At 43.2% G+C, this 25,008-nt stretch overlaps 1 protein-coding gene across 2 annotated transcripts in view; it reads left to right on the top strand.

Annotated features, from left to right (window-relative positions):
- Window positions 1–25,008, top strand: part of thada (THADA armadillo repeat containing) — a 109,376-nt gene that overhangs the window by 69,323 nt on the left and 15,045 nt on the right. For both annotated transcript variants that reach the window (XM_024424541.2, XM_042323498.1), the window contains exons 33-36: window positions 113–237; window positions 11,024–11,096; window positions 11,194–11,344; window positions 11,696–11,818. In XM_024424541.2, coding sequence (XP_024280309.1) covers window positions 113–237; window positions 11,024–11,096; window positions 11,194–11,344; window positions 11,696–11,818 — 472 coding nt within the window. The remainder of the gene's footprint in view (window positions 1–112; window positions 238–11,023; window positions 11,097–11,193; window positions 11,345–11,695; window positions 11,819–25,008) is intronic.

Consider the following 25,008-nt stretch of genomic DNA (forward strand, 5'->3'; position numbering starts at 1 on the left):
CTTGAATCAAGTATTTTAATACTCAGATGTGGTGCTGCTCAGTCCTCTTACTCTATTTCTTTCCTTCTCTTTCTTTCTCGCTCTCTCTCCCACTCCATCCCTCTTTCCTCAGGTGCTGCAGGTGCTGTCTGTCCTCAGCGTGAACTCTGACCTGCTGTGGAGGGACGGTCTGCGGAATCTGACCCAGACCGAGGTCCTGGAGCGGGTTCTCACTCTGGCTGAAGGCTTTGCCCACAGGTGAGCCCAGCCACCAAGGGCCTGAAACATCAATACACTATTATCCTTTTCACACTACTGAGCTGAGTCAAGCCAATCAAACCCAGGCTGGCCTGGTTGCTCATCCACCACCACAGTTGTTGAAGCCATGCTTGTAAGGCAATGTGGAAAACCAGCACAGTAATGGTTCAGGTCAGCGGACTCGGCACGCTAGTGTGAATCAGGTCTACCCGCACAGTCCTTCACAAAAGTCGAGTTTAGGATGGGTTAGGATTTCCGTCAGTAAGCCTCAGCACGTCCACAACACTGAGTCATTGAGTGCTTTCTCTTCTTATCAGCTTAAGATTCCATTACTACGATTCCATTACTTTCAATATCAGGCGTAGTGCTCTTGAACTTCTCCCAGTCCAGCCTGTGAGACGTTGTGACATAGGTCACACTCTCTTCCAGCTGTGCAGTGCCCTGAAAAAGTATTCATACCCCTTGGATTTCTTCACATTTTATTGTTAGAAAGTGGGATTACAATGGATTTAATTGTACATTTTTGTCAACAATCAACACAAAATACTCTGTCAAAGTGGAAGGTTAGATTTTGGATAGAAATTTGTCATGGCATAAGTATTCAGCTTCCTGAGTCAATAGAAAAGAAAATACCTTAGAATGAAACGCACACGTTTGCAGATGTAGTTGCAGTGTATGGGGGGGGGGCAAGGGGAGCAGGTAGCTGACTAGTGGTGGCTATTTGACAGCCTGATGGTCCGGTGGTAGATGCTATTGGCCAGTCTGTTTGTTGTAGACATGATGCTCCTGTACTGCCCACGTCTGAGTGATGGAAGCAGGAAGAACATGCTGTGGCTCAGGTGGCTGAAGTCCCTGACAATCTGCTTGGCCTTTCTGCGACACCTGGTGTTGTAGGTGTCCCGGAGGGTAGGCAGTGTTCGGATGAGCGTACAACGCTCTGTAGTACCTTGCGGGCAGTGGAGTCGCTGTCTCCTTTGGCAGCGATTTACAGCTGTGAGTTTTCTTGGATAAGTCTCTAAGAGCTTTACACACCTGGATTGTGCAAAATTAGCCTGTTCTTTTCATAATTCTTCAAGCTCTATCAAGATGTTGGGGATTATGGCTAGACAGCAATTTTCAAGTCTTGCCATAGATTTTTAAGCAGATTTAAGTCAAAAACTGTAACTTGGTAACTCAAACATTCATTGTCTTCTTGGTAAGCAACAACTGTAGATTTGGCCTTGTTGTAGGTTATTGTCCTGCTCAGGTGAATTCGTCTCCCAGTGTCTGGTATAAAGCAGACTGAAGCAGGTTTTCCTCTCGGATTTTGCATGTGCTTAGCGCCTCCCCATTTTCTTTTTATCCTGAAAAACACACTATTTGCCGACGTCAAGCATACTCATACCATGATGCAGCCACAACAATGCTTGACAATAAGGAGGCAGTTACTCAGTGATGGGTTGTTGGATATGCCACAAGCATAAGGCTTTGCATTTAAGATTTTTTTAAATAGTATTCCTTTGCTGTGTTTTTGTTTGTTGCAGTATTACTTTAGTGCCTTGTTGCATACAAGATGCAAGTTTTTGAATATTTGTATTCTGTACATTTCTTTTCACTCTGTCATTTACGTCGTTATTGTGGAGCCACTACAATGTTGTTCATCCAGCCTCCGTTTTCTCCTATCACAGCCATTGAACACGGGAACTGTTTGAGAATCACCAATTTTGGTGAGGTAACATCCTGAGCAGTTTCATTGCTGTCCTGTAGCTCTGTTCAGAATAAACACCATATTTGATGTGTCTGGGTGGTTTAATACATAATCCATAGCATAATTAACTCGACCATGCTTAAAGATATCCATTGAATGCACAAACATTAGGAATTCTTTCCATGACATAGACTGACCAGGTGACTCCAGGTGCAAGCTATTATCCCTTATTTGAAGTCACTTGTTAAATCAGTGTAGATGAAGGGGAGGAGAAGGGTTAAAGAAGGGATTTTAAAGCCTTGAGACAGTTGAGACATGGATTGTGTATGTGTGCTATTCAGAGGGTGAATGGGCAAGACAAGAGTAAAGTGCCTTTGAATGGGGTATGGTAGTAGGTGCCAGGTGCACCAGTTTGAGTGTGTCAAGAACTGCAACGCTGCTGGGATTTTCACGGTCAACTGTTCCCCGTGTGTATCAAGAATGGTGCACCACGCGAAACACATCCAGACAACTTGACACAACTGTTGGAAGCGTTGGCGTAAACATGGACCATCATCCCTGTAGAAGGCTTTCGACAACCTTGTAGTCCATGCCCCGATGAATTGAGTCTGTTCTCGGGGCAAAAGAGGTACAAATCAATATTAGGAAGGTGTTCCGAATGTGTTGTACACTCATTGTATTCAATGTCTGATTTTGTTATTGTTAACCATCTACCAATCACCATCTTTATGAAGCTTTCGAAAAGCTCCCTGGTGTTTGTAGCCGAGTCTGTTTTTAAAATAAATACTTGACTAAGGGACCTTACAGATGACTGTAGGAGGTACAGAGGAAGGATTAGGCATTCAAAAATCATGTCAACCCTTATTATTTCACACGGCGAGTCAATATAACTTATGTGATTTCTTAAGCCAAATGTTACTCCTGAACTAATTTAGGCTTGCCTGAATAAAGGGGTTGACTATTTTAGTTATCAAATTTTATTCATCTTTTTAAAAATATATATTTTTTTGTAGATTGAAGACAAAAAAATGACAAATCAATTTTAATCCCACTTTGTAACACAATAACATTGAAGAAATCCAAGGGATCTGAATACTTTTGTAAGGCACTGTATGTTATGAGGAGGTTGGGAAATAGAGGGAGGTGAGGGAACTTTAGGAATGACCTCAAAATGGCCGCTGGTAATGGGGCCCTGTCCTCAAATCGAATGTTATTTGTCACATGCTTTGTAAACAACAGATGTGGACTAGCAGTGAAAACCGGCTGTCAAAACGGCCCTAAGCCATCCATGATTGATGTACAGTCTTGAATGGAGAGGTGGGAGAACAGTAGGTGACGTGCAGCCACCCTCCTTTCCCTCTTCTCTCTCTGTCCGTCTATGAAAGGACCCACATACCTGTGGTTGTGAGGATGCCATTTGTGTATTCGGAGCCAAAGCCTTGGATTAAGGAGATAGATTTACCCAGCACTCCCTTCACTCCGGGTCTTATGTTAGCTGCCCAACTGGCCCGTGCACTTGGCGACAGGTGTGGAGTTCTGTCCGACTGTGTGTGTTCATCCGTGTGTGTGTGCGTTGACGTGTTTAACTATACTTGTGGGGACCAGTCCCCACAAGAATAGTAAATTAACAACATTTTTACCAACTGACAACATTTTGTTAGTCCCCACAAGGTCAAATGCTATTTCCAAGTTTAGGGTTAAGGTTAGAATTAGGGTTAGGTTTTGGGGTTAGTGGTTAGGGAAAATAGGATTTTGAATGGGATTGAATTGTGTCCCCCTCCCAGTACCTGTGGGACACCCCACACCTCTGTACACACACACCGCTGTTTTAACAGTGAGAGAATGAGAGTGGAAAATAACGATTGGGTTACAAAGACTTGCCTCTAATATATATATATATATATATAATAAAATGGCCAGGCCACAATCTGTACGAAGCATGTTGTGGCTGACGGACAGCGACTGTTGTGGATTGGGTCAAGATCATCAAGTTCCCTGGCGTCCACATCACTAAGGACTTAACATTGTCCACACACACCCACACAGTCGTGAAGAGGGCGCAGCAGCACCACTTTCCCCTCAGGAGTCTGAAAAGATTTGGCACGGATCCTCAAAAACTTATACAGCTGCACCAACAAGAGCATCTTGACTGGCTGCAAAACCCCTTGGTATGGCTAATGCACCGCCTTTGACCGCAAAGAACTACAGAGGGAGGTGCTGGCTACCCAGTACATAACTGGGGCCGAGCTCCCTGCCATCCAGGACCTCTATATCATGTGGTGTCAGAGGGAGGCCAGAAAAACTGCCGAAGACGCCAACCACCCAAGCCATGGACTTTTCACTCTGCTACCGTTTGGCAAATGGTACCGGACATCGGTTCTCGGACCAACAGGCTCAGAGACAGCTTCTACCCCCCAGAGCCATACTACTGCTAAATACCCAGATTGCTAAATAGTCAATTAATGCTACCCAAATAATCTGCACTGACTATCTTGCAGTGACGCACATTCAATAGAGTGCATTCTACAGTGCATTCTGAAAGTATTCAGACACCTTTTTCCACATTTTGTTACATTACAACCTTATTCTAAAATTGCTGAAATCATTTTCTCATCAATCTACTACACACACTACCCCATAATGACAAAAAAAACTATTTAAAAAAAACATTTTATAACATTTTTTTTTTTTAATTAGACAAATTCCTTATTTACATAAGTATTCAGACACTTTTCTATGAGACTCGAATTTGAGCTCAGGTGCATCCTGTTTCCATTGATCATCCTTCCTGTTTCTGTAACTTGACTAGAGTCCAACTGTGGTAAATTAAATTTATGGGCACACACTGGTCTGTATAAGGTCCCACAGTTGACAATCCATGTCTGAGCAAAAACCAAGCCATGAGGTCGGAAGGAATTGTCCGTAGAGCTCTGAGACAGGATTGTGTCGAGGCACAGATCTGGGGAAGGGTACCAAAAAATGACTGCAGCATTGAAGGTCCCCAAGAACACAATGGCCTTCATCATTCTTAAATGGAAGAAGTTTGGAACTACTAAGACTGTTCCAAGAGCTGGCCCACTGGCCAAATTGAGTAATCAGGGAGAAGGGTCTTGGTCAGGGAGGTGACCAATCAATCAAATGCATTTATAAAACCCTTTTTTACATCAGCCGGTGTCACAAAGTGCTGTACAGAAACCCAGCCTAAAACCTCAAACAGCAAACAATGCAGATGTAGAACCAAGAACTCTGACAAAGCTCCAGAGTTCCTCTGTGGAGATGGTTGTCCTTCTGGAAGGTTCTCCCATCTCTGCAGTACTCCACCAATCAGGCATTTACAGTAGAGTGGCCAGACAAAAGCAACTCCTCAGTAAAAGGCACATTACAGCCCACTTGGAGTTAGCCAAAAGGCACCTAAAGACTGACCATGAGAAACAAGATTCTCTGGTCTGATGAAACCTAGATTGAAATCTATGGCCTGAATGCCAAGTGTCACATCTGGAGAAAACCTGGCACCATCCCTACGGTGAAGCATGGTGGTGGTAGCATCATGCTGTGGGGATGTTTTTCAGGGACTGGGAGACTAGTTAGGATCGAGGGAAAGATGAACAGAGCAAAGTACAGAGATCCTTAATGAAAACCTGCTCCAGAGTGCTCAGGACCTCAAACTGGGGTGAATGCAGGAGTGGCTTCAGGACAAGTCTCTGAATGTCCTTGAGTGGCACAGCCAGAGTCCGGACTTGAACCCGATCGAACATCTTTGGAGAGACCTGAAAATAGCTGTTCAGCGGTCACACTGTCAATCCAACCTGACACAGCTTTAGAGAATCTGCAGAGAAGAATGGGAGAAACTCCCCAAATTCAGGTCTGCCAAGCTTGTAGCGTCATACCCAAGAAGATTTGAGGCTATAATCGCTGCCAAATGTGCTAAAACAAAGTACTGAGAAGGGTCTGAATACTGTAACTGTGATATTTCTGGTAAAAAATAAATAAACTTTTACCAAAACTCCAGTATAGATTTCACCTTGTGTTTTAGCTTATTGTCCTGCTTATAATAGTGGCACTGAAGGGGATGGCTGCTGTTTTACGGGCTCCTAACCAACTGTGTAATTTTGTTATTTTTTTTTCGCATTGTTTTTAACTAATTTTGTACATAATGTTGCTGCTACCGTCTGCTATGACCGACACAAGCTGGACATGATTGAAAGGTGAATTAACCTCCCAGTGTCTGGTGGAAAGCAAACTGAACCAGGTTATCCTCTAATATTTTGCCTGTACTTAGCTCCATTCCATTTTTTTTCTTTTTTCTGAAACTCCTTAACGATTACAAGCACACCTGTAACATGATGCAACCTGGAGATTGGTAGTGTACTGTATTGGATTTGCCCTCAAACATGTTTGTATTCAGGACAAAAGTTTAATTGCTTTGCCACATTTTTTGTAGTATTACTTTAGTGCTTTGTTGCAAACAGAATGCATGTTTTGGAATATTTGTATTCTGTACAGGCTTCCTTTTCACTCCGTCATTTGGGTTAGTATTGTGGAGTAGCTATAATATTGTTGATCCATCCACAGTTTTCTCATATCACAGCCATTCAACTCTGTTTTAAAGTCACTGTGGTGAAATCCCTTGTTTCCTTCCTCTCTGGCAACGGAGTTAGAAAGGACACCTGTATCTTTTAGTGACTGGGTGTATTGATACACCATCCAAGTGTAATAAATAACTTCACCATGCTGTAAGGGATATCCAATGTCTTGCTTTTTTTTTTTTTTTTACCAATAGGTGCCCTTTGTGAGGCATTGGAAAACAACCCTGGTATTTGTGGTGGAATCTGTTTGAAATTCACTGCTTGACTGAGGGACCTAACAGATAGTTGTGTGGGGGGGTACAGCTATAAGGTATTCATTCAAAAATAATGTTTAATACTGTTATTGCTCACAGTGTGTCCATGCATCTTATTATGTGACTTAAGCTCATTTTTACTCCTGAACTTATTTAGGCTTGCCGTAACAAAGGGGTATACTTGGAATACATGACTCAAGACATTACAGCTCTTCATTATTTATTAATTTGTAAAAAATAAAATAGTATTCCACTTTGACGTTGTGGGGTATTGTGCGTAGGCCATTTTAAATTCGGGCTGTAACACAAAGGTTTGAGTTTATTTTATTTTTACAGGGACAGTGCACATTAATCAACGTTTCAGTAAAAGTGTCGGTTTTAGCCAGCCGACTAATCTTCAACCGTAGTCCCTGGGCAGGATATTAAAAACAATTACAATATAGACCATCATTGAGCAGCAACAGGACAAGCAAGACATAGCATACAGACAGAGCAACATAGGGCAAGCAAGACGTAGCATACAGACAGAGCAACATAGAACAAAAAGCAGCAAGACAAAATTCATAAAAGCAACAGTGTTTCCACACCTCACAAGCAACAGACAACATGGAAAGCGGCAATACACAGCTAGGGATTATGTTCACAAAGCTGATTGACCTTTAGCCATGTCTTCATGCATTTTGTGAAAGTGTGATATGTGGGGGAGTTATGTGTGTCTGATGGCAGTGTATTCCAGACATGGGAAGCTCTCACAGAGAAAGCGGATTTACTAAAGGTGTTTTTCCTTAAGGGAACTATACAGTCACCTCTCATGGCAGACCTTGTGGATCTGCTACCATATGTTTGGGTTTTCTGTTTAACAAAAGTACTGAGTGGAGGGGGAGCCAGGCCATTTTAGGATCTTGAATACAAGACATGCGTCGGTGTATTGCACAAGATTTTCCCAATTCAGGAGCTCATGCTTTCTGAGGATATAATAGTGATGATGGCTATTGGGCTTCCTATCAAGCACTTTTGAGAGCCTGTTTGTAGACAGACTGAATAGGTTTTAATGTTGTACAGCAAGCTTGGGCCCAACTAGTCGAGCAGTATGTTAAGTGGTTGAATATCATAGATTTGAAGTACAGTTTTGCTACCTCTAGTCAAACAATTTCGTATAAATCGGAAATTAGCTAGGTTGAATTTGGTTATCTGAATTACCTTTTTTCACATGCTTTTTAAAAGAGGTTGGAATCAAGTATGCCAAGGTACTTAAAATCAGATACCACCTGGAGCTTCTCCCCTGACACACAGACATCTGGCTCAGTAGCATCTGTTGCCCTCTTTGTGAAGAACATGCAAACTGTTTTTCACATTGAGATGCAGACACGAGTCACTGAGCCACTTTGTAACTTGGACCATTACAGTAGTGAGTTCTTGTGCAGCTTGTTGTTTGCTCTTTGCATGCACATATATCACTATCATCTGCATACATTATTATCATAGCTAAGAGTGGGCAACAGCTCATTGCTCACTCTGAGTTCTGCCATCAAGGCATCGGGGGAAAAGTTGAAGTTGGACAATTTTGTGATGAGAATCTCATGGTTAACAGTATCAAAAGCCTTCCTTAGGTCCAGAAACACAGCCCCAACAACGCCCCCTTTGTCCATCTTGGACTTCACATTTTCCAGAAGAAAACAGTTAGCTGTTTCTGTGGAGTGTTTCGCTCTTGAGGCCAAACTGCATGGAGTGTAATGTGAAGGGGCTGTTGTTGAGGTGGGCAATCGGTTGTTTTGCTACGCACTTTTCAACAACCTTTGACACCACAGGTGTTACTCACGTCAGCAGGGTCATTAAGATGGCCATTTATTATGGTCGACTTCGATACCCTTGGAAACACCCCGAGACAATAGTTGTGTTGGTGACCTTAGTAATGGGGCCAATGAGTGACTCTTTGAAGTTTTTAAGAAAGGTAGAGTCCAGCCCAAACATCTTTGGATTTATAGTTCTTTAGTGAGCTAATCACCTTGTTCACCTTTGACTCAGAAACCTCCCTTATGATGAAGACAGGTTGAGTGTCATTTACTAGCACTGAGCCCAAGAAACCAGTGGAGGGGTTCTGTGTCAGTACCCTGACAGAGTCAGTAAAGTAGGAATTGAAGGCTATTGCTATTTCGACTGCATCCTGTGTTAGATTGTTATTCACCATGATTTCTAGTCTTTTTGCAGTGTTACTATGGTCTTTCCCTGTTTCACTTTTTTAGATTCTCCCAGATCAGTTTAGAATTTCCCTTTGCTTCACCAATTATGTTCATAAAAAAGTTTGCCTTGGCCTGTCTGATTTCTCAACATGGTAAACCTACGTCTGTCCTGCTCTAATTTGGGTCTTAGGGCTATTTTTAGAGCATAATCACGTTCTTTCATCAATTTCCAGATTTCTCCAAGGAAGAATGCTGTTCTGGCCAGGTTTGGATTTGATTTTCTTTAGGAAACTATTTATTGTGGATAGAAAAACCTGACTATCAGCTTCCATGTCTCTATAGGACACGAGATCATTCCAGTTAATTCCCTTAATTGCGTTTTCAAAATAGTTTAATTCACTCTTAGGTATTCTTAGTTGATCTGGCTTTCTAACAGTAGAGGTTAAACCTGCTCTTAGACAGCTTTCTGGCTACAAGTGTCAGATGGAGAAAGTCAAGGGGTGTGAATACTTTTTGAAGGCACTGTAACTCAAATACTTCATACCTCTGCACATTGATTGGTAATGCAACAATTCCAAAGATTTTACTAAGTTAGTTCATATAAGGAAACCAGTCAATTTAAATAAATGTATCCGGCCCCTATCTATGGCGTTCACATGACTGGGAATACAGAACTTCTTTTTTTAACGGTAGCGGTGTGGATCACAGTATCTGGTGTGACCACCATTTGCCTCATCCAGTGTGACACATCTCCTTAGCATAGAGTTGATCAGGCTGTTGATTGTGGCCTGTGGGATGTTGTCCAACTCCTCTTCAGTGGCTGTGTGAATTTGCTGCATATTGGTGGGAACTGGAACACATTGTCGTACACGTCGATCTAGATCATCCCCAATGTCTGAGGTATGCTGTCCATGGAAGAACTGGGACATTTTCAGCCTCCAGGAATTGTGTACAGATCCTTGTGACATGGGGCTGTGCATTATCATGCAGAATCATGAGGATCTCGTCACGGCATCCCGGTGCATTCAAATTGCCGTAGACAAAATGCAATTGTGTTTGTTGTCCGTAGCTTATGCCTGCCCATATCATAACCCCAACATTAACATCCGCAAACAGCTCGCCCACACAACGCCATACACGTGGTCTGCCATACACGTGGTCTGCCATACACGTGGTCTGCCATACACGTGGTCTGCCATACACGTGGTCTGCCATACACGTGGTCTGCCATACACGTGGTCTGCCATACACGTGGTCTGCCATACACGTGGTCTGCCATACACGTGGTCTGCCATACACGTGGTCTGCCATACACGTGGTCTGCCATACACGTGGTCTGCCATACACGTGGTCTGCCATACACGTGGTCTGCCATACACGTGGTCTGCCATACACGTGGTCTGCGGTTGTGAGGCTTGAAGGACGTACTGCCAAATTCTATAAAATGACATTGGAGGTGGCTTATGGTAGAGAAATAAACATTCAATTCTCTGGCAACAGCTCTGGTGGACATTCCTGTAGTCAGCATGTCAATTGCCCGCTCCCTCAAAACTTAAGACATCTGTGACAATGTGTTGTGTGACAAAACTGCACATCTTTAGTGGCCTTTTATTGTCCCCAGCACAAGGTGCACCTGTGTAATGACCATCCTGTTTTAATTAGCTTCTTGATATGCCACACCTGAGAGAAATAAGCTTTTTGTGCATGTGAAATATTTCTCTGATCTTTTATTTCACCTCATGAAACATGGACCAACACTTTACATGCTGTGTTTTATATTTTTGTTCAGTGTCTTTCATTTTATTCCTCTTGTGTTACTATTTTATGATTTATTTTTAAACAGTGCCGTTGGGAAGGGCTCTTAAGCAACCATTTCCCGGTGAAGTCTGCATCAGTTGTATTCTGCGCATGTGACACATATTTGATACGTTAGCTCTGTGTGAATGTTTTTACACACAGCTTTATTGAATGGTGTTGTGTAGGGGCTCATTTTCTTTGTGCAGTGTGTTACTGCAGTATTGAGTTGATAAAGATCTCACACTGTCCTTGTGTTTTACTGTTGTGTGTGTTGTATTCCAGTGTGGAGTTGCACTGTGCTTCCCTGACCCTGGCCTCTAGATTGGTGGTGCACCTAGTACACAGTGACCCTCAGGTAAGAACCACCAATGATCCAGCTGGGAAATTGTGTGCGTTTACCATGCCCTGCAGTGACATAAGTTTTGTCTATGTTTATGTCCTTCTCCGATCAGGGTGTGGCTGCAGTAGCGTGTCTGGGGCGCTGGGGGGCGCTGGTGTCTCAGTCCTGCGGTGTGGAGCAAAATGCAGAGGTCAAGATGATGGCTGCAGAGGTACTGGTCAATGCCACACCCACCTTGTTGACCAGCCCCAACCTACCATTGGGTGAGTAGGTCTATATGGAAGTTGAATGTATTTGTGGGAGCTACAGTTGTTTTGTTTTTGGTTTGTGTTGGTATTTTCTGGTTGTGATTTTAAGGACACAGCCACAAAGATTGTGTGTATGAAAATTACAGGTAGACAATGCTTTAAAAAAAGAATTGAGTCATCCGCGGAAGGATGCTGGACAACGGTGATTATTGTCCGCCAAAAAAACCTTTGTGCATATGCAACCCGTCCATAAAAAAAATAGATAAGTTGAACTTTAAGGCAGAAACGGACTATGACAAATGCGAATGTAGTTTAATGCATTTTCATACATCTCTCTGTGTCCTAATGAAGTTTTGATTGTGCCAGGTGTGTCCCACACAGTGTCTCTGTGGAGAGGTCTGTTCACTCTACTGCAGGACGAGGACCAGGATGTCCGAGACAGAGCTGCTGACTTCATCTCCAACCTCCCTACACACCTACTGAACCCAGGTACGCTCACCACCTCAGCACAGACACGCACGCACTAAAACACACACAAGTGCTGCTTAACCAAATTCCATCTGATTCGAAATCGAACATTTTAGTGCTTGAGTAGCACTACATTCAGCTGCTACATCATGTTTAGTTAGTGGATGTGTTGTAAATACATTAGATATCGAGGTCATATACAGTTACTCCATAATCTTTCTATTACCGTCTCTGTCACAGTGTCAAACACACACACATGTTGGGGAGGGGCACTGACGCTGTTTCTCGCTAAGATTGGGGAGGGTTCCCGGAATGAGGGGTGCTAAATCTAGTTTGGCGGGGGGGTTACACCGGTGCTGGGTATCATTTGTGTGTGTGGTGATTCATCATAGCTCTGAAGCGTTTGTTCTTTGTTTTGCAAAGTATTTTGTGACTCCAGCTCTTGGGACATGGATGCGCTCTCAAACTTGAAAAGGAGAGCCGCACACTCTAGGAGTTCAGATGCAGTAATTTAATAACCTAATATCCAACGTTTCGACAGACGGGCTGTCTTCATCAGGTGAAACGTTGGATATTAGGTTATTAAATGATTACATCTCAGCTCCTAGAGTGTGCGGCTCTCCTTTCGTTGTTCAAGTGTTTTACTCTGATAGCCAGCACCTCGCCTAAACAGGTGTGCGTTTCATTCGCCTCCACATTGCGTTCTCAAACTAACACACACGCTGCCCCACTCACTGAAATATGAGACCGCTCAAAAACACCTCTTTTGTCACGCAGGCAGGCACTCATAGCACCAGAGTTTTGACTAGGGTTTGGAGCTGAACTTATTTTCCAATTGGTTCGCTGTGAACAGAACCACTTTTTTGGTGTACAGTTCCACTTTTCCATCCAGCAGAATAAAGTTCTCAACCGGTTCAAAACACACAAAAAACTAGCAGTTTATATTATTCCTTTCTGGGGTTTTTTCAAAACGTCTTAATGTTTTCTTTTATTTCACATTTATCCCAACATGAAATTACTTCACCAGTCGATAGAGCAGCTTTATGGAACAGGCAAAGCTATGTACATGCATTGGAGAGACAAGTGTAGTGTAGAGTGCGACATGCTGCTGAAATCTTTGCTGGTGAGGAGAGCGCTGGCAAGCTGTTGTTATGACATGCATTATCTGAATTAGGCCTGCGGATGAGCGGCTTCTATGAAGGAACTTTGAATGTCTTTTAATTTCAGAGAATTGTCTTAACATTGGACCAGCGCTAGCCCTTGATCATGACTCTCAGTTCCATCACATTACACAATGCCTCCTAGAGTTTGAGAGCTAGACCAGAGCTAGCCAACAACCTAGCTAGGTAACAAGCTTGTGTGTGCAGAGTGGCACCAAAATTAAAATCAAAACATCTTACCATTTTGTAGTTAATAAATCCAATGTGAAACGTGGTAACTGTTTAAGTGATAATGCAAGAGAAGCCAGTGTTTGGAGGATATATTGGCACTGGTGTTAGGCCCAGTATATCCAGCCAACACCGACTTCGAGGGTATTATCAATTTTATACAACGGGTTACCAACCTATTCAAATAATGTTATTTTGGTGAATTTATTCATACTATTTCATACTTCCACAAGTCAGAGACACGACCCAGTCGTTCGTTCTAAATGTTCAATTACCATACTGGCTGGCAACATTCTTTTCCCTTGCTCCCTAGCCAGCCAAATACGGCTTACTTAGTCACGTCAAACAATGCAGCCAGAATAACAGCAAAGTAGCTGCATTAGTTTAAGCTGTTTTCTAGTGACATTTATTTGGTAACAAGCTTGTGTGTGCAGAGTGGCACCAATATTAAAATTAAAACATCTTACTATTTTGTAGTTACAGCCATAACAATGATCTAATGATGCGTGATTTCGCCTGGTATAGAAAATGTGTTCTCTCGTCAGGAGACTTGTTCAGAGGAGCTAGCCAACAACACAGCTAACACAATCACTTCAAACTGAAGCTGGAAAGACTGCAAACTATCTGCATTTCATTGTACCTGTTTTCTATTGACATTTCATTGTTTATATCCATAAAAATGATCCCAGCTGATTCATGATTTCGACTGGCTGTCTGTCTCGTCCCGTCTCCCGACGCGTTCATTACTATGGACCAGCTGGCGACCGAATTTCAATATTGAAACAATGTTGGACAGACAGCAAGGTTTATACAAATCTCTGTGGTAGCCGGCTAGTGTTGGCTATTTAACAGTCTGATGATAGAAGCTGTTTTTCAGTCTCTTGGTCCCAGCTTTGATGCATCTGTACTGACCTCGCCTTCTGGATGATAGTGGGGTGATGCGTTGGGCAGACTGCACCACCCTCTGGAGAGCCCTGCGGTTGCGGGCGGTGCAGTTGCCGTACCAGGCAGTGATACTTTCAATTGTGAGGGTCTTAGGGGCCAAGGCAAACGAGATCCTATCGTCCTAAGGAGCGGGCCGTATCGGTGGCGCTGTGTTATCCTCAAAGCGGGCGACTGTGTTTAGCTTGTCCGGGAGCAAGACGCCAGTGTCCGCGACGTGGCAGGTTTTCCCTTTGTAATCTGGGATTGTCTGTAGACCCCGCCACATACTTCTCGTGTCTGAGCCGTTGAATTGCGACTCCACTCTGTCTCTGTACCTACATTTTGCCTGTTTGATTGTCTTACGGAGGAAATAACTACACTATTTGTATTCAACCATGTTCTCAGTTACCTTGCCATGGTTAAATGCCTTGGTTCGCACTTTCAGTTTTGCGCAATTTATCCAAAGTTTCTGGTTTGGGTAGGTTTTAATAGTCACTGTGGGAACATCCCCTATACACTTTCTGATGATCTCAGTCACCGTGTCCATGTATACATCAATGTTATTCTCAGAGGCTACCCGGAACCTATCCCAGTCCGCATGATCAAAACAATCTTGAAGCATGGATTCCGATTGGTCAAACCAGCGCTGAATAAACCTTAGCACGGGTACTTCTTGTTTGAGCTTTTGCCTAATAGGAAGGGGGAGGAGCAAAATGGAGTCTTGATCTGATTTGCCGAAGTGAGGGCGGGGGAAGGCCTTGTAGGCATCTCGAAAGGGTGATAACACCCCCCCCCCACACTGCTTTTCTAGGGTTTTCCAGAGCGAAAACTACAGTCAATGTGTTGCTAGAACTTCGGTAGTGTTTTCCTCAAATTTGCTTTGTTAAAATCCCCAGCTACAATAATTGCGGCCTCAGGATATGTGGTTTTGTTTGCATGAAGTCTAGTGTCGTTCCTTGAGGGATGTTGTGGTATCGGCTTGAGTGGGAATGTACACGGCTGTGACTATAACCGAAGATAATTCTCTTGGGTGGTAATACATTGATTGTGAGGTATTCTAGGTCGGGTGAACAAAAGGACTTGAGTTTCTGTATGTTATCACACCATGAGTAGTTAACCTCTTGAGTGAGACGCAGACGTCTCACCTAGAGCTCTAGAAATGCACATGCGCGACGCTATATGCTAATGGTATTAGTTAAAACGCAAACGTTCATTAAAATACACATGTTTGGTATTAAAATAAAGCTACAGTCATTGTGAATCTAGCCACCGTTTCAGATTTTTAAAATGCTTTTCGGCGAAAGCATGAGAAGCTATTATCTGATAGCATGCAACACCCCAAAAGACCCGTAGGGCATGTAAACAAAAGAATTAGCATAGTCGGCGCTACACAAACCGCACAATAAAATATAAAACATTCCTTTGACCATCTTCTTTCTTTGCACACCTTGATGTCCCATAATCAATACTGGGTCTTTTTTTGGATTAAATCGGTCCATATATAGCCTAGATATCGATCTATGAAGACTGTGTGGAAAACGGAAAAAAGAGCGTTTCATAACGTAACGTCATTTTTTAAAAGTTAAAAATTCGACGATAAACTTTTACAAAACACTTCGAAATACCTTTCTAATGCAACTTTAGGTATAACTACACGTTAATAAGCTATAAAAATCATGATGTAAATTCGATAGCCTGCCGTGTGGAAAATGTCCGGAGAAAAAGGCAGACAATGCCTCGGGTCGGTGGTCGGAGAGAATCGGTTCCCTGGCGGATCTACCAAGAATCAATTCAGATTCAAATGAGGAGACTCTATAGATCCTGTGGTAGCTGTAGGTACTGCAAGCTTGGCCAAATATATTACGGTTCACCTTTAACAATTCATGGGAGTGGCGCATGGATACTTTTTTCCATCTCCAGTGATCAGATTTTCCTGCGCTTTTCGATGAAACAGACGTTCTGTTATAGTCACAGCCGTGATTTAAACAGTTTTGGAAACGTCTGAGTGTTTTCTATCCACACATACTAATCATATGCATATACTATATTCCTGGCCTGAGTAGCAGGACGCCAAAATGTTGCGCGATTTTTAACAGAATTTCAGAAAAAGTAGGGGGAAGCTTGAAGTTAATGATGGAACATACACCACCACCTTTCTTCTTCCCGGAGAGTTAAAAAAAAAAAAAAAATCTGTCTCCGCAATGAACTGAGAATCCAGCTGGCTGTATGGACGGGGACCGAGAGAGCCATGATTCTGTTTAACAGAGCATGTTACAGTCCCTGATGTCTCTCTGGAAGGAGATCCTCGCCCTGAGCTCGTCTACTTTATTGTCCAGAGACTGAATTAGCAAGTAATATACTCGGAAGCGGTGGATGGTGTGCACGCCTCCTGAGTCGGACTAGAAGTAAACTTCGAATACCTCTTCTCCGCCGGTGGCATCATGGAGCAGCCTCTGGGATAAGTTAAATTACCCTGAAGGGTACGAACTAAGGATGCAATTCGGAGAAGTCGTATTCTTGGTCGTCATGCTGTTGAGTTACAGCTGCTCTGATATCCAAAAGTGCTTTCTGGCTGTATGTAATATCACAAAAAAAACGTTCTGGGCTAACAATGTAAGAAATAACACACACAAAAACAAAGTTGCTTAGGAGCTAGAAGCAGAGCTGCCATGTCTGTCGGCGCCATCTTACATTGTTTCCTACAATGTAAGATGGCTTACATTTAGCTTACAACATGTCATGGAACTTCTGGAAGAACTGCCCCCTCCTGTAAAGTGGCACAGACACAAAGAGCACCCAAAGGAGGTTTCTTAAACATCTCCCACTCTTTGACCTGCAGCATCACCTCTGGATGCACACCACACACCCTCTCTTGTGCCCTTCAAACTTCACCTGCTTTCCAATGAGTTCTATATCGGTTCACACGCCCTGGTGCCACAGTCTTGGCTCCCCTCTTCCTGCCACTGTAGCATTATCACAAAGTGAATGCACAAGCTGCATTTTGAATGCCTTCGGGGACCAATGCCTGAGGTTTCTGGGAGGAGCCTTTGCAGGGTCCCCTACACAATGAATGCATTTATAATTACAATGTTGAGCATCCCCCAAAACACTTACTTCCACCAATTTCTGACTGTGCGTCCAACATTGTAATAGTTCCTCAGTTGGTCAAGATGGTCAACCCCACCCATTTTCTTGTTATAATCCATTGCAAGCTCTGGAACAGAAATAATATTTCAATATCACCGCCTCTTCCTCTATTTCCCTCTCCCTCCTCCTCCCTCTTCTTCCTCCTCTCCATGTTCCTCTCTCCCTCTACTCTCCCTCCTCTTCTCTCTCCCTCCACTCTCGCTCCACCCCTCCCTCCTCCACATCTCTAACCCTCCAATCATCTCGAACTCCTCTTCCTCCCTGCCGTTTGCTCCTGAGCCCTGACTCTCCACATCACGTCCCTCACTTTCACTGACCCAGAGGAACTGAGTAACAGAGGGAGAGGAGCAACAAATAGGATACAATTGTAGGTGGAAAATGATCTCCATCTCCCTCTCACAGTCTTTTTCTCAACCATTCACATACTCTTCCTAACAAGGGGTTTCCATATTAAAATGTTACACGCTTCCCATTCGTTTCTCTTTCTCTCCCCTTAAATCAACGATTTCTTTCTCGCCTGACAGACTAACTACAGAGTTTGCCAATGTTAGCTGATTATTTACGACAGTTTCCAAATGAATTGCGTCGGTAGAAACGGGACAAAACAAGCAACTTGTTAGCTGGCTATGTAAACAAATATCCAACTTATCATATGAGCTCCATTGCGCGGGCATTTACCCTAACGTGACAGCTGCACGACACCTGTTCCCCAAATTTCACAGCATCAAACATCGACTGCATCAAACATACAGTGCTGTGAAAAAGTATTTCACAATTATTTCATGAAAAAGTATTCATGGCCTTGTGACAAAGTAATTGCCCCCCCTTTTTAAATCATGAATTTACTGTGGTTAATCACATTTTTTTGAAAGCAGAGTTCAATTTCACGATTACTGGCCTGATTACTGCCAGACCTGTTGAATCAAGAAATAACTTAAATAGAACCTGTCTGACAAAGTGAAGTAGGCCAAAAGATCTCAAAAAGCAAGATATGCCACGATCCAAAGAAGTTCAGGAATAGATGACAAACAAAGTAATTGATATCTATCAGTCTGGAAAGGGTTACAAAGCCATTTCTAAAGCTTTGGGACTCCAGCGAACCACGGTGAGAGCCATTATCCACAAATGGAACAGTGGTGAATCTTCCCAGGAGTGGCCGGCCTACCAAAATTACCCCAAGAGCGCAGCGACGACTCATCCAAGAGGTCACAAAAGAACCCACAACAACATCTAAAGAACTGCAGGCCTCAATTGCCTCAGTTAAGGTCAGTGTTCATGACTCAACTATAAGAAAGAGACTGGGCAAAAATGTTAGAAAATTGTTAGAAAAACAAGGGCTTTCGAAGCCGCTATATTAATTTTAAAGAAAGGCCGTCGACAGCCGCAATGGGTTCTAAAGGGTTATTAACTAGCATTGAAAAAAGTGTATTCGTTGTCTCTTAAGAAAATGTTCTTTCCCTAATTTCTGAATCATGCCTGTAACGTCAGTAGCTACAGTAGACCATTCATTTCTCGGTCGGAGGGGAGGAACAGGTAGCCTACACACACACACTGGTGAAGATTTTCAGCTGGCAGGCAGACACTGGAATATGTTTCTGAGTGACAGTCAGGGTTTACATATGCACTTTGTTTTGTTTTTGTGGAACTGGGTAAAAAAAAAATAACCGTAAAATAACGTTATTAGCCGGGGCTCTCGAGTGGCACACCGGTCTAAGGCACTGCATCTCAGTGCAAGAGGTGTCACTGTAGTCCCTGGTTTGAATCCAGGCTGCATCATATCCGGCCGTGTTTAGGAGTCCCATAGGGCGGCACACAATTGGCCCAGCGTCGTCCAGGTTTGGCCGGGTTAGGCCGTCATTGTAAATAAGAATTTGTTCTTAACAGACTTGCCTAGTTAAATAAAGGTTCAATTTAAAAAGATTAACCGGTTTTCATGCTTTTTCAATAACTGTTCTGTTCCGAACAGTGTAGATCACTTTCGTTATCAGTTGTTCCTCAAAAAAATATGTTTTGTTCTGTTCCCTGAACCAGCTCCAACCTCTGGTATTGACATCTGTCTGCTCAGTGTGACTTTCTCTCCTCAAGACACACTTCTTTTATTTTCCCAGCTTCTTCTCCTGGTGAAAACACAGGAGCCACCCTTATTGTCGCTGCATCTTCCTCCAGTGATAACATCACCTCATTGTTCTCTAATAAAAAGAACATCCATGTCTATACATCAATGTGTACGTTGGGGCCGAGCAGGGTCAGATACGAACCAGAGGACTAAGACTGATATGCTTTTTCTACAACAGGATGGGAATAAAATGAACATAATTGCTGTGTGTGTGTGTGTGTGTGTGTCCTGGGGATCCCCTGTCATTTCTCCCTCCTCACCACACTAGTCATTTCCTGAGAGTTCAACCCTGATGTGTGGGCGGCAGAATTCTTCATGGACTCTACAGAGCATACATTATTCTGCTGTCCAAAGGGACACTGTGTGTTGATGTCCTGTCTACATTCAGCTCAGCCACCGTGTCTGCCTACAGAGTACTGTAATGGGGATGGGGGCATGTTTACGACCTAACGTGGCAGGGTAAAGTAGTGGTGGTGTCAAGCCAAGGCCATGTAATGACCAGCTCTCTGCCTTTTGATATGGAAGTGAATCAGACTCCATCCTTTCACCCCAGTAGACCCAAGTAGGTATTCTACCTCTACTTCATATCCACAGACGTATTTCAACGTAGGGGTGGTATATAAAGGAAGAGGGCTTGACTTAGTACCCCAAAAACATAGGGTGTACTTACAATGTAGTACAATAGATGGTATGGTAGATTGTCAACCACAGTAGATGGTCAATTGACTTGGAAAGTTAGTCATGTCCTCGTTTTTTAAAATGATCAATTAATCCATTCACCAAAGAGCACATTCTCTATCTACATAGATCTACTATTTTGTATCCTAGCAGCACTTCCCTCCTTTTTTTTCTTCTACAAGTTAGTTATGCATTTAGAAGTATGAAAGAGAGAACAACCTTTCAACATTTTGTTCTATAGTATTATACAGTCCTTGCAGCCTGATAAGGCTGAACTACAGTGGAGCCATGTGTTTCCCCTATATGCATAAATCATGGCCGCCACTGAAAACAAAATAATCAGGATGGTAAAATGTTTTCAGTGTAAACTCGGACGACTAAAACCAGATAAAGTATGTAGAAAAGATGCATTGCTACATCACATCTTTTTTTAATAAGACCATCTTTGAGAACTAACAATAACCAAAATAAAAATTTGACAGTCAGGGAGAATATGAAATTCCAAAACCGATAGAACAAGGCGCAAGCCAATGGCGAAATGTGTATAATTGCGTGAAGATAGCTTTGAAACTAGAATGTTTCTCTCTGCCCAATGGCAAAATTTGTAGAATAGCAGGAAACTAACTTTTAAAACTGTAACGGCGGCCAAGAGGAGGGCATCTAAAACCGTGCCATAGGCCACGCCCACTACAACGGATTTCTATTAGATTATGATTCAAAAGTCCCAATGCAAAGTTACTCCTTTTTCTGTTGGAGTTATTTCATAAAACTGATCAGAATTCCAAAGAATGCTGACGTCATGCCGGGAAAAAAACATTTAGGGGATGTGACGTTATATGGAGGGCCTGGTTATCCAGCCTATTCCCTATAATGTCAAATTAAAATGTGTTGGAAATACTTAACACCATCTAACCAGTTATCAAATAATGTTATCGGTATATGCAGTTACACTAAGTGACAAAGTATGTGAACACCTGCTCAGGGAACATATCATTACAAAATCATGAGAATGAATATGGAGTTTGGCTCCCCTTTGCTGCTATAACAGACAACTCTTCTGGGAATGCTTTCCACTAGATGTTGGAACATTGCTGGGGGACTTGCTTCCATTCAGCCATAAAAGCATTAGTGAGGTCAGGCACAGATGTTGGGCGATGAGGCCTGGCTCGCAGTCAGCGTTCCAATTCATCCCAAAGGTAATCGGTGGGGTTGAGGTCAGGGCTCTGTGCAGGCCAGTCAAGTTCTTCCACAAACAAACCATTTCTATATGGATCTTGCTTTGTGCACGGGGTAGGTGCCGTAGCTGCAGCCAGTGGGCCCGGCTCTGTGGAGCCGCGGGCCCCCTCTGTCATTTGAATACCACACTACCATGCTCAAGTATTAATTGTTGACGTGGGTCCATCAACTCTAAGATATGTTGAAGATCTTTCTTTAACACAGGCTATATGATAGATGATCCCACTGATGGTTTCACCAACAAAAAGTCAGCATGATATTTTAGTGTATAGTTGACAAATTAATTTGCTAAATAAATCACATTATTCAATAGTTTCAATACCATGTTAAGATAGTGAAATGCATTCTGGGATTCATCGTGCAAATACTCTCCAAAGCCTTGTTTCTGTCATTGTTTTAAGCAACAGTTGAGCTAGCTATCAAGAGACAATGGCCGGGGGAAAAATTAAGTAGAGAATAGAAAATTATGGATTTAAAAATCAGCTATGTATCAACACAAAAGTGGAGCCCAAAAGAGGAAGGCCAAAAATGAGAAAGCAAAGGAGGTATCAAAATTTGTTAAATTAGATTCCTTTTTCAAATGCAGTTCAAGTGCAGCCGTTGCTAGCACAAGCAATATAGCGGGACCAGTAGAGGATGTAGGTTTGTCATCGCCAGCAGCAGCTTTTAGCAGGTCAAGTGAGCCAAGGCAAAGCTGTTCCATCATGCCAGAAACGGCAACTTTGACAGAGGAGGATACAGGTTGTCAGGTATCGGCGGATATGACCCTGAGCACAAGCCAGACTATCCCTGGGCCGGGCAGGGAGGAAGAGGAGCAGGGCAAGGCTAGAATCGTGGCGGCTGAGGAAACAGGTGGAAGTGGGGCTGATGGCCTTTTAACCTATTCAACTGACAGGGGGCATTATGCAACAAATATGGATGCAAAGGTTAAACGGCACGTTATTGCATTAGGCCCGTGTAAGCCTACTGGCCCATTCCCAAGAGATGAAGAAAGGCGGTGTTTTTCCGAGTCGTATTACACCACTACAGGGCCTAGTGGTTAGAGTGTTGGACTAGTAACCGGAAGGTTGCGAGTTCAAACCCCCGAGCTGACAAGGTACAAATCTGTCATTCTGCCCCTGAACAGGCAGTTAACCCACTGTTCCCAAGCCGTCATTGAAAATAAGAATGTGTTCTTAACTGACTTGCCTGGTTAAATAAAGGTCAAATAAAATTTAAAAAATTAAAACAACCAAGTCTGGAATCAAATGACCACGTACATGGCTATGTTATTCGGCCAGGCTAGATTGGGCGTATTGTGAGCCTTGCTGGCTGTTCGGAGATCGGAGTGCCCCTTCTCTGATGAATGGGTGAATGGGATGAGAGATTGGCGCCATCTAACATACAAAATAAAAAAAATAAAAAAAAATAGCATGTCATGAGACATCCCAGATTCACATGGGTGCCTGTTTTGTATATGAGCAATGGAAGCTCAATGGCGCTATTGATGCAGAAATGCAGCACATTTGTTTGAGCGCATAGTTAGGGGCACCGTGAGGGGCACCGCATAGTTGGGACAGGAATCGTCTCAGTATAATTGAACTGTCATTTTACGACCCAGTTCTGAACTTTTAGAACGGCCCGCAGGATCTGTTAATTAACTATCTCAGTCCTCAAATCCAAAACGAGCTGATTTATATCTTAACCGAGCGAATGAAGTGTGACATCCAGTGAGAGATGCAGGATGCCCCATTTTTTTGTTTCTATTATTATGGACACTGGATGTATCCAACGTAGACCAGTTAAACCAAGTTCATCGCTTTGTGAGAGTGATAAGGGATGTTGATAATGTCGCCACAGATCTGACCGTCAGTCGTTTTCAGGATTTCTGGAGGCTGCTGACACATCAGCGGCTGAGCATCAATTTAAAGTCCTGGGCAGCATAGAGGATAATGGGCGGGATATTTCCAAATGTCCTGGGCAGGGGTATGATGGATCTGCTAACATAAGCGGGGTCTATTCGGGTGTGCAGGCCAGAATATCTGAAAAAGAGCCGCTTGTTGTTGTGCGTTGCGTAGCGCACAATCTTAACCTTGCTCAATGTCTCTGTCAAAAATGTGTCAAGAGTTTAAACAGTTTTATGAGACAGTTGAACTGTTATACACCTTCTCCGGGCATAGCATAAAGAGATCAATGTTGAGTGGTATATTTGATTTTGCACCAGGAAAAAGAAAATGTAACACTAAAACGCCTGTGTCCCACCCGCTGGTCATCTAGATAGGAGTCCCTTGCCACCCTGAGATACAGATATGTGGACGTAATGAAGGACCTCACCAATATTGTGCTTTTAAGAGACAAGAAGAACGAGAGGGAGGATGCAGCAGCACTGACATTTTGTTTTGTTGTTCTGCAGACTAAGGTTTTAGAAAGTGGGAACGTCGTCTCCAAAATGCTACAGGCCAAAAATGCAGACCTGCACAGAGCAGTCAGTCTACACAAGGACATAGGGGTCCTGGCCGGACAGGATTTTGAGAAGGACAAAGTCACTGCAAAAACACTTGCCGACAAATGGGGAGCTCAGCGCACATTTGAAGACACTCTGAGAAGGAAGGCGAGGCGTCATTTTGATAAGCTATGCGAGGATGAGCGACTGTCTGATGGGGAAAGTAGTTTTAGAGTCTACGTCTTTAATGCAAACCTTGACATCGTTATCCACCAGCTGTCAAACGGATTTAAAAGTCAGCGGGCAACGTTGAGTCTGTTTGACTCCATCCATCCCACTACCCTGGCCAACGCAGATGATGAACTCTACGAGACCGCCAGCCGGCTGGCTGAACATTACAGCAAAGATACATCTTCCCTGGCCATTTACTCTCTTTCAGGGCCTATTGTAAGGAGGAAATAGCAAAGCACACTACAGTTAGAGACCTGGCCAAGATGCTCATTGTGGATTACAATTCAGTCACTGCTACATTTGGGAAAGTAGTTACAGGCAGTTATAGAAAGGAGCATCGCTGTAACGGTAGCCAGTGCCGAGCGCTCCTTTTCAAAACGGACAACAATGAAATCATACCTGAGCAGCAGCATGGGACAGGAGAGAGTGCGTGGGTTTTACATTCTGTCCATTGAAAACACCAGGGCCATAGATTTGAATGCCATAATCAACAACTTCGCAGAGCGCAAGGCCCGTCGAATGCCAATCAAATGAGTGAGTATAGCTTATATTGTTACAGGGCAGGCTACCCAGACAGCCTATATAAATCAAGCTTTATTGAGATTAATTTACATTGCTTGTCAATCTATGACTATGCTTGATCTGTCTTTGGAAACCAGGTTGTGGTGCACAGCCGCTGAGCCATTTCATTGTCATCCTATTCTATGTTTAACTAACAGATAAAATAGGGTGTTTTTTGACCGCTTGGTGCTTTCTGTGGTGCTGATCGACTTATATGGGTTAATTTCTGACAGTGTCCATGGTGCTGAATTTATTGGCTATATTGCGGCTTCTCTGGTAACTGCTTCAAATGTGCCCTTAGATTAGGTTCTACTCTGCTGTTACAATGCTTAGTAATATTACCAGACAGCCTTACCAGCAAAATTAGTTACATTTTAAGGGAAATATGGGTGGGGATGGGGGCCTGTAATTTGTTTGGGCACCTGGGCCCATCATGATTAAGCTATGCTACTGCACTGGGTCATTGTAATGCTGAAACCAGAAAGGGCCTTCCCCAAACTGTTGCCAC

Source organism: Oncorhynchus tshawytscha, linkage group LG06 (assembly GCF_018296145.1).
Source record: "Oncorhynchus tshawytscha isolate Ot180627B linkage group LG06, Otsh_v2.0, whole genome shotgun sequence".
In the NCBI taxonomy this organism is placed as follows: domain Eukaryota; kingdom Metazoa; phylum Chordata; class Actinopteri; order Salmoniformes; family Salmonidae; genus Oncorhynchus; species Oncorhynchus tshawytscha.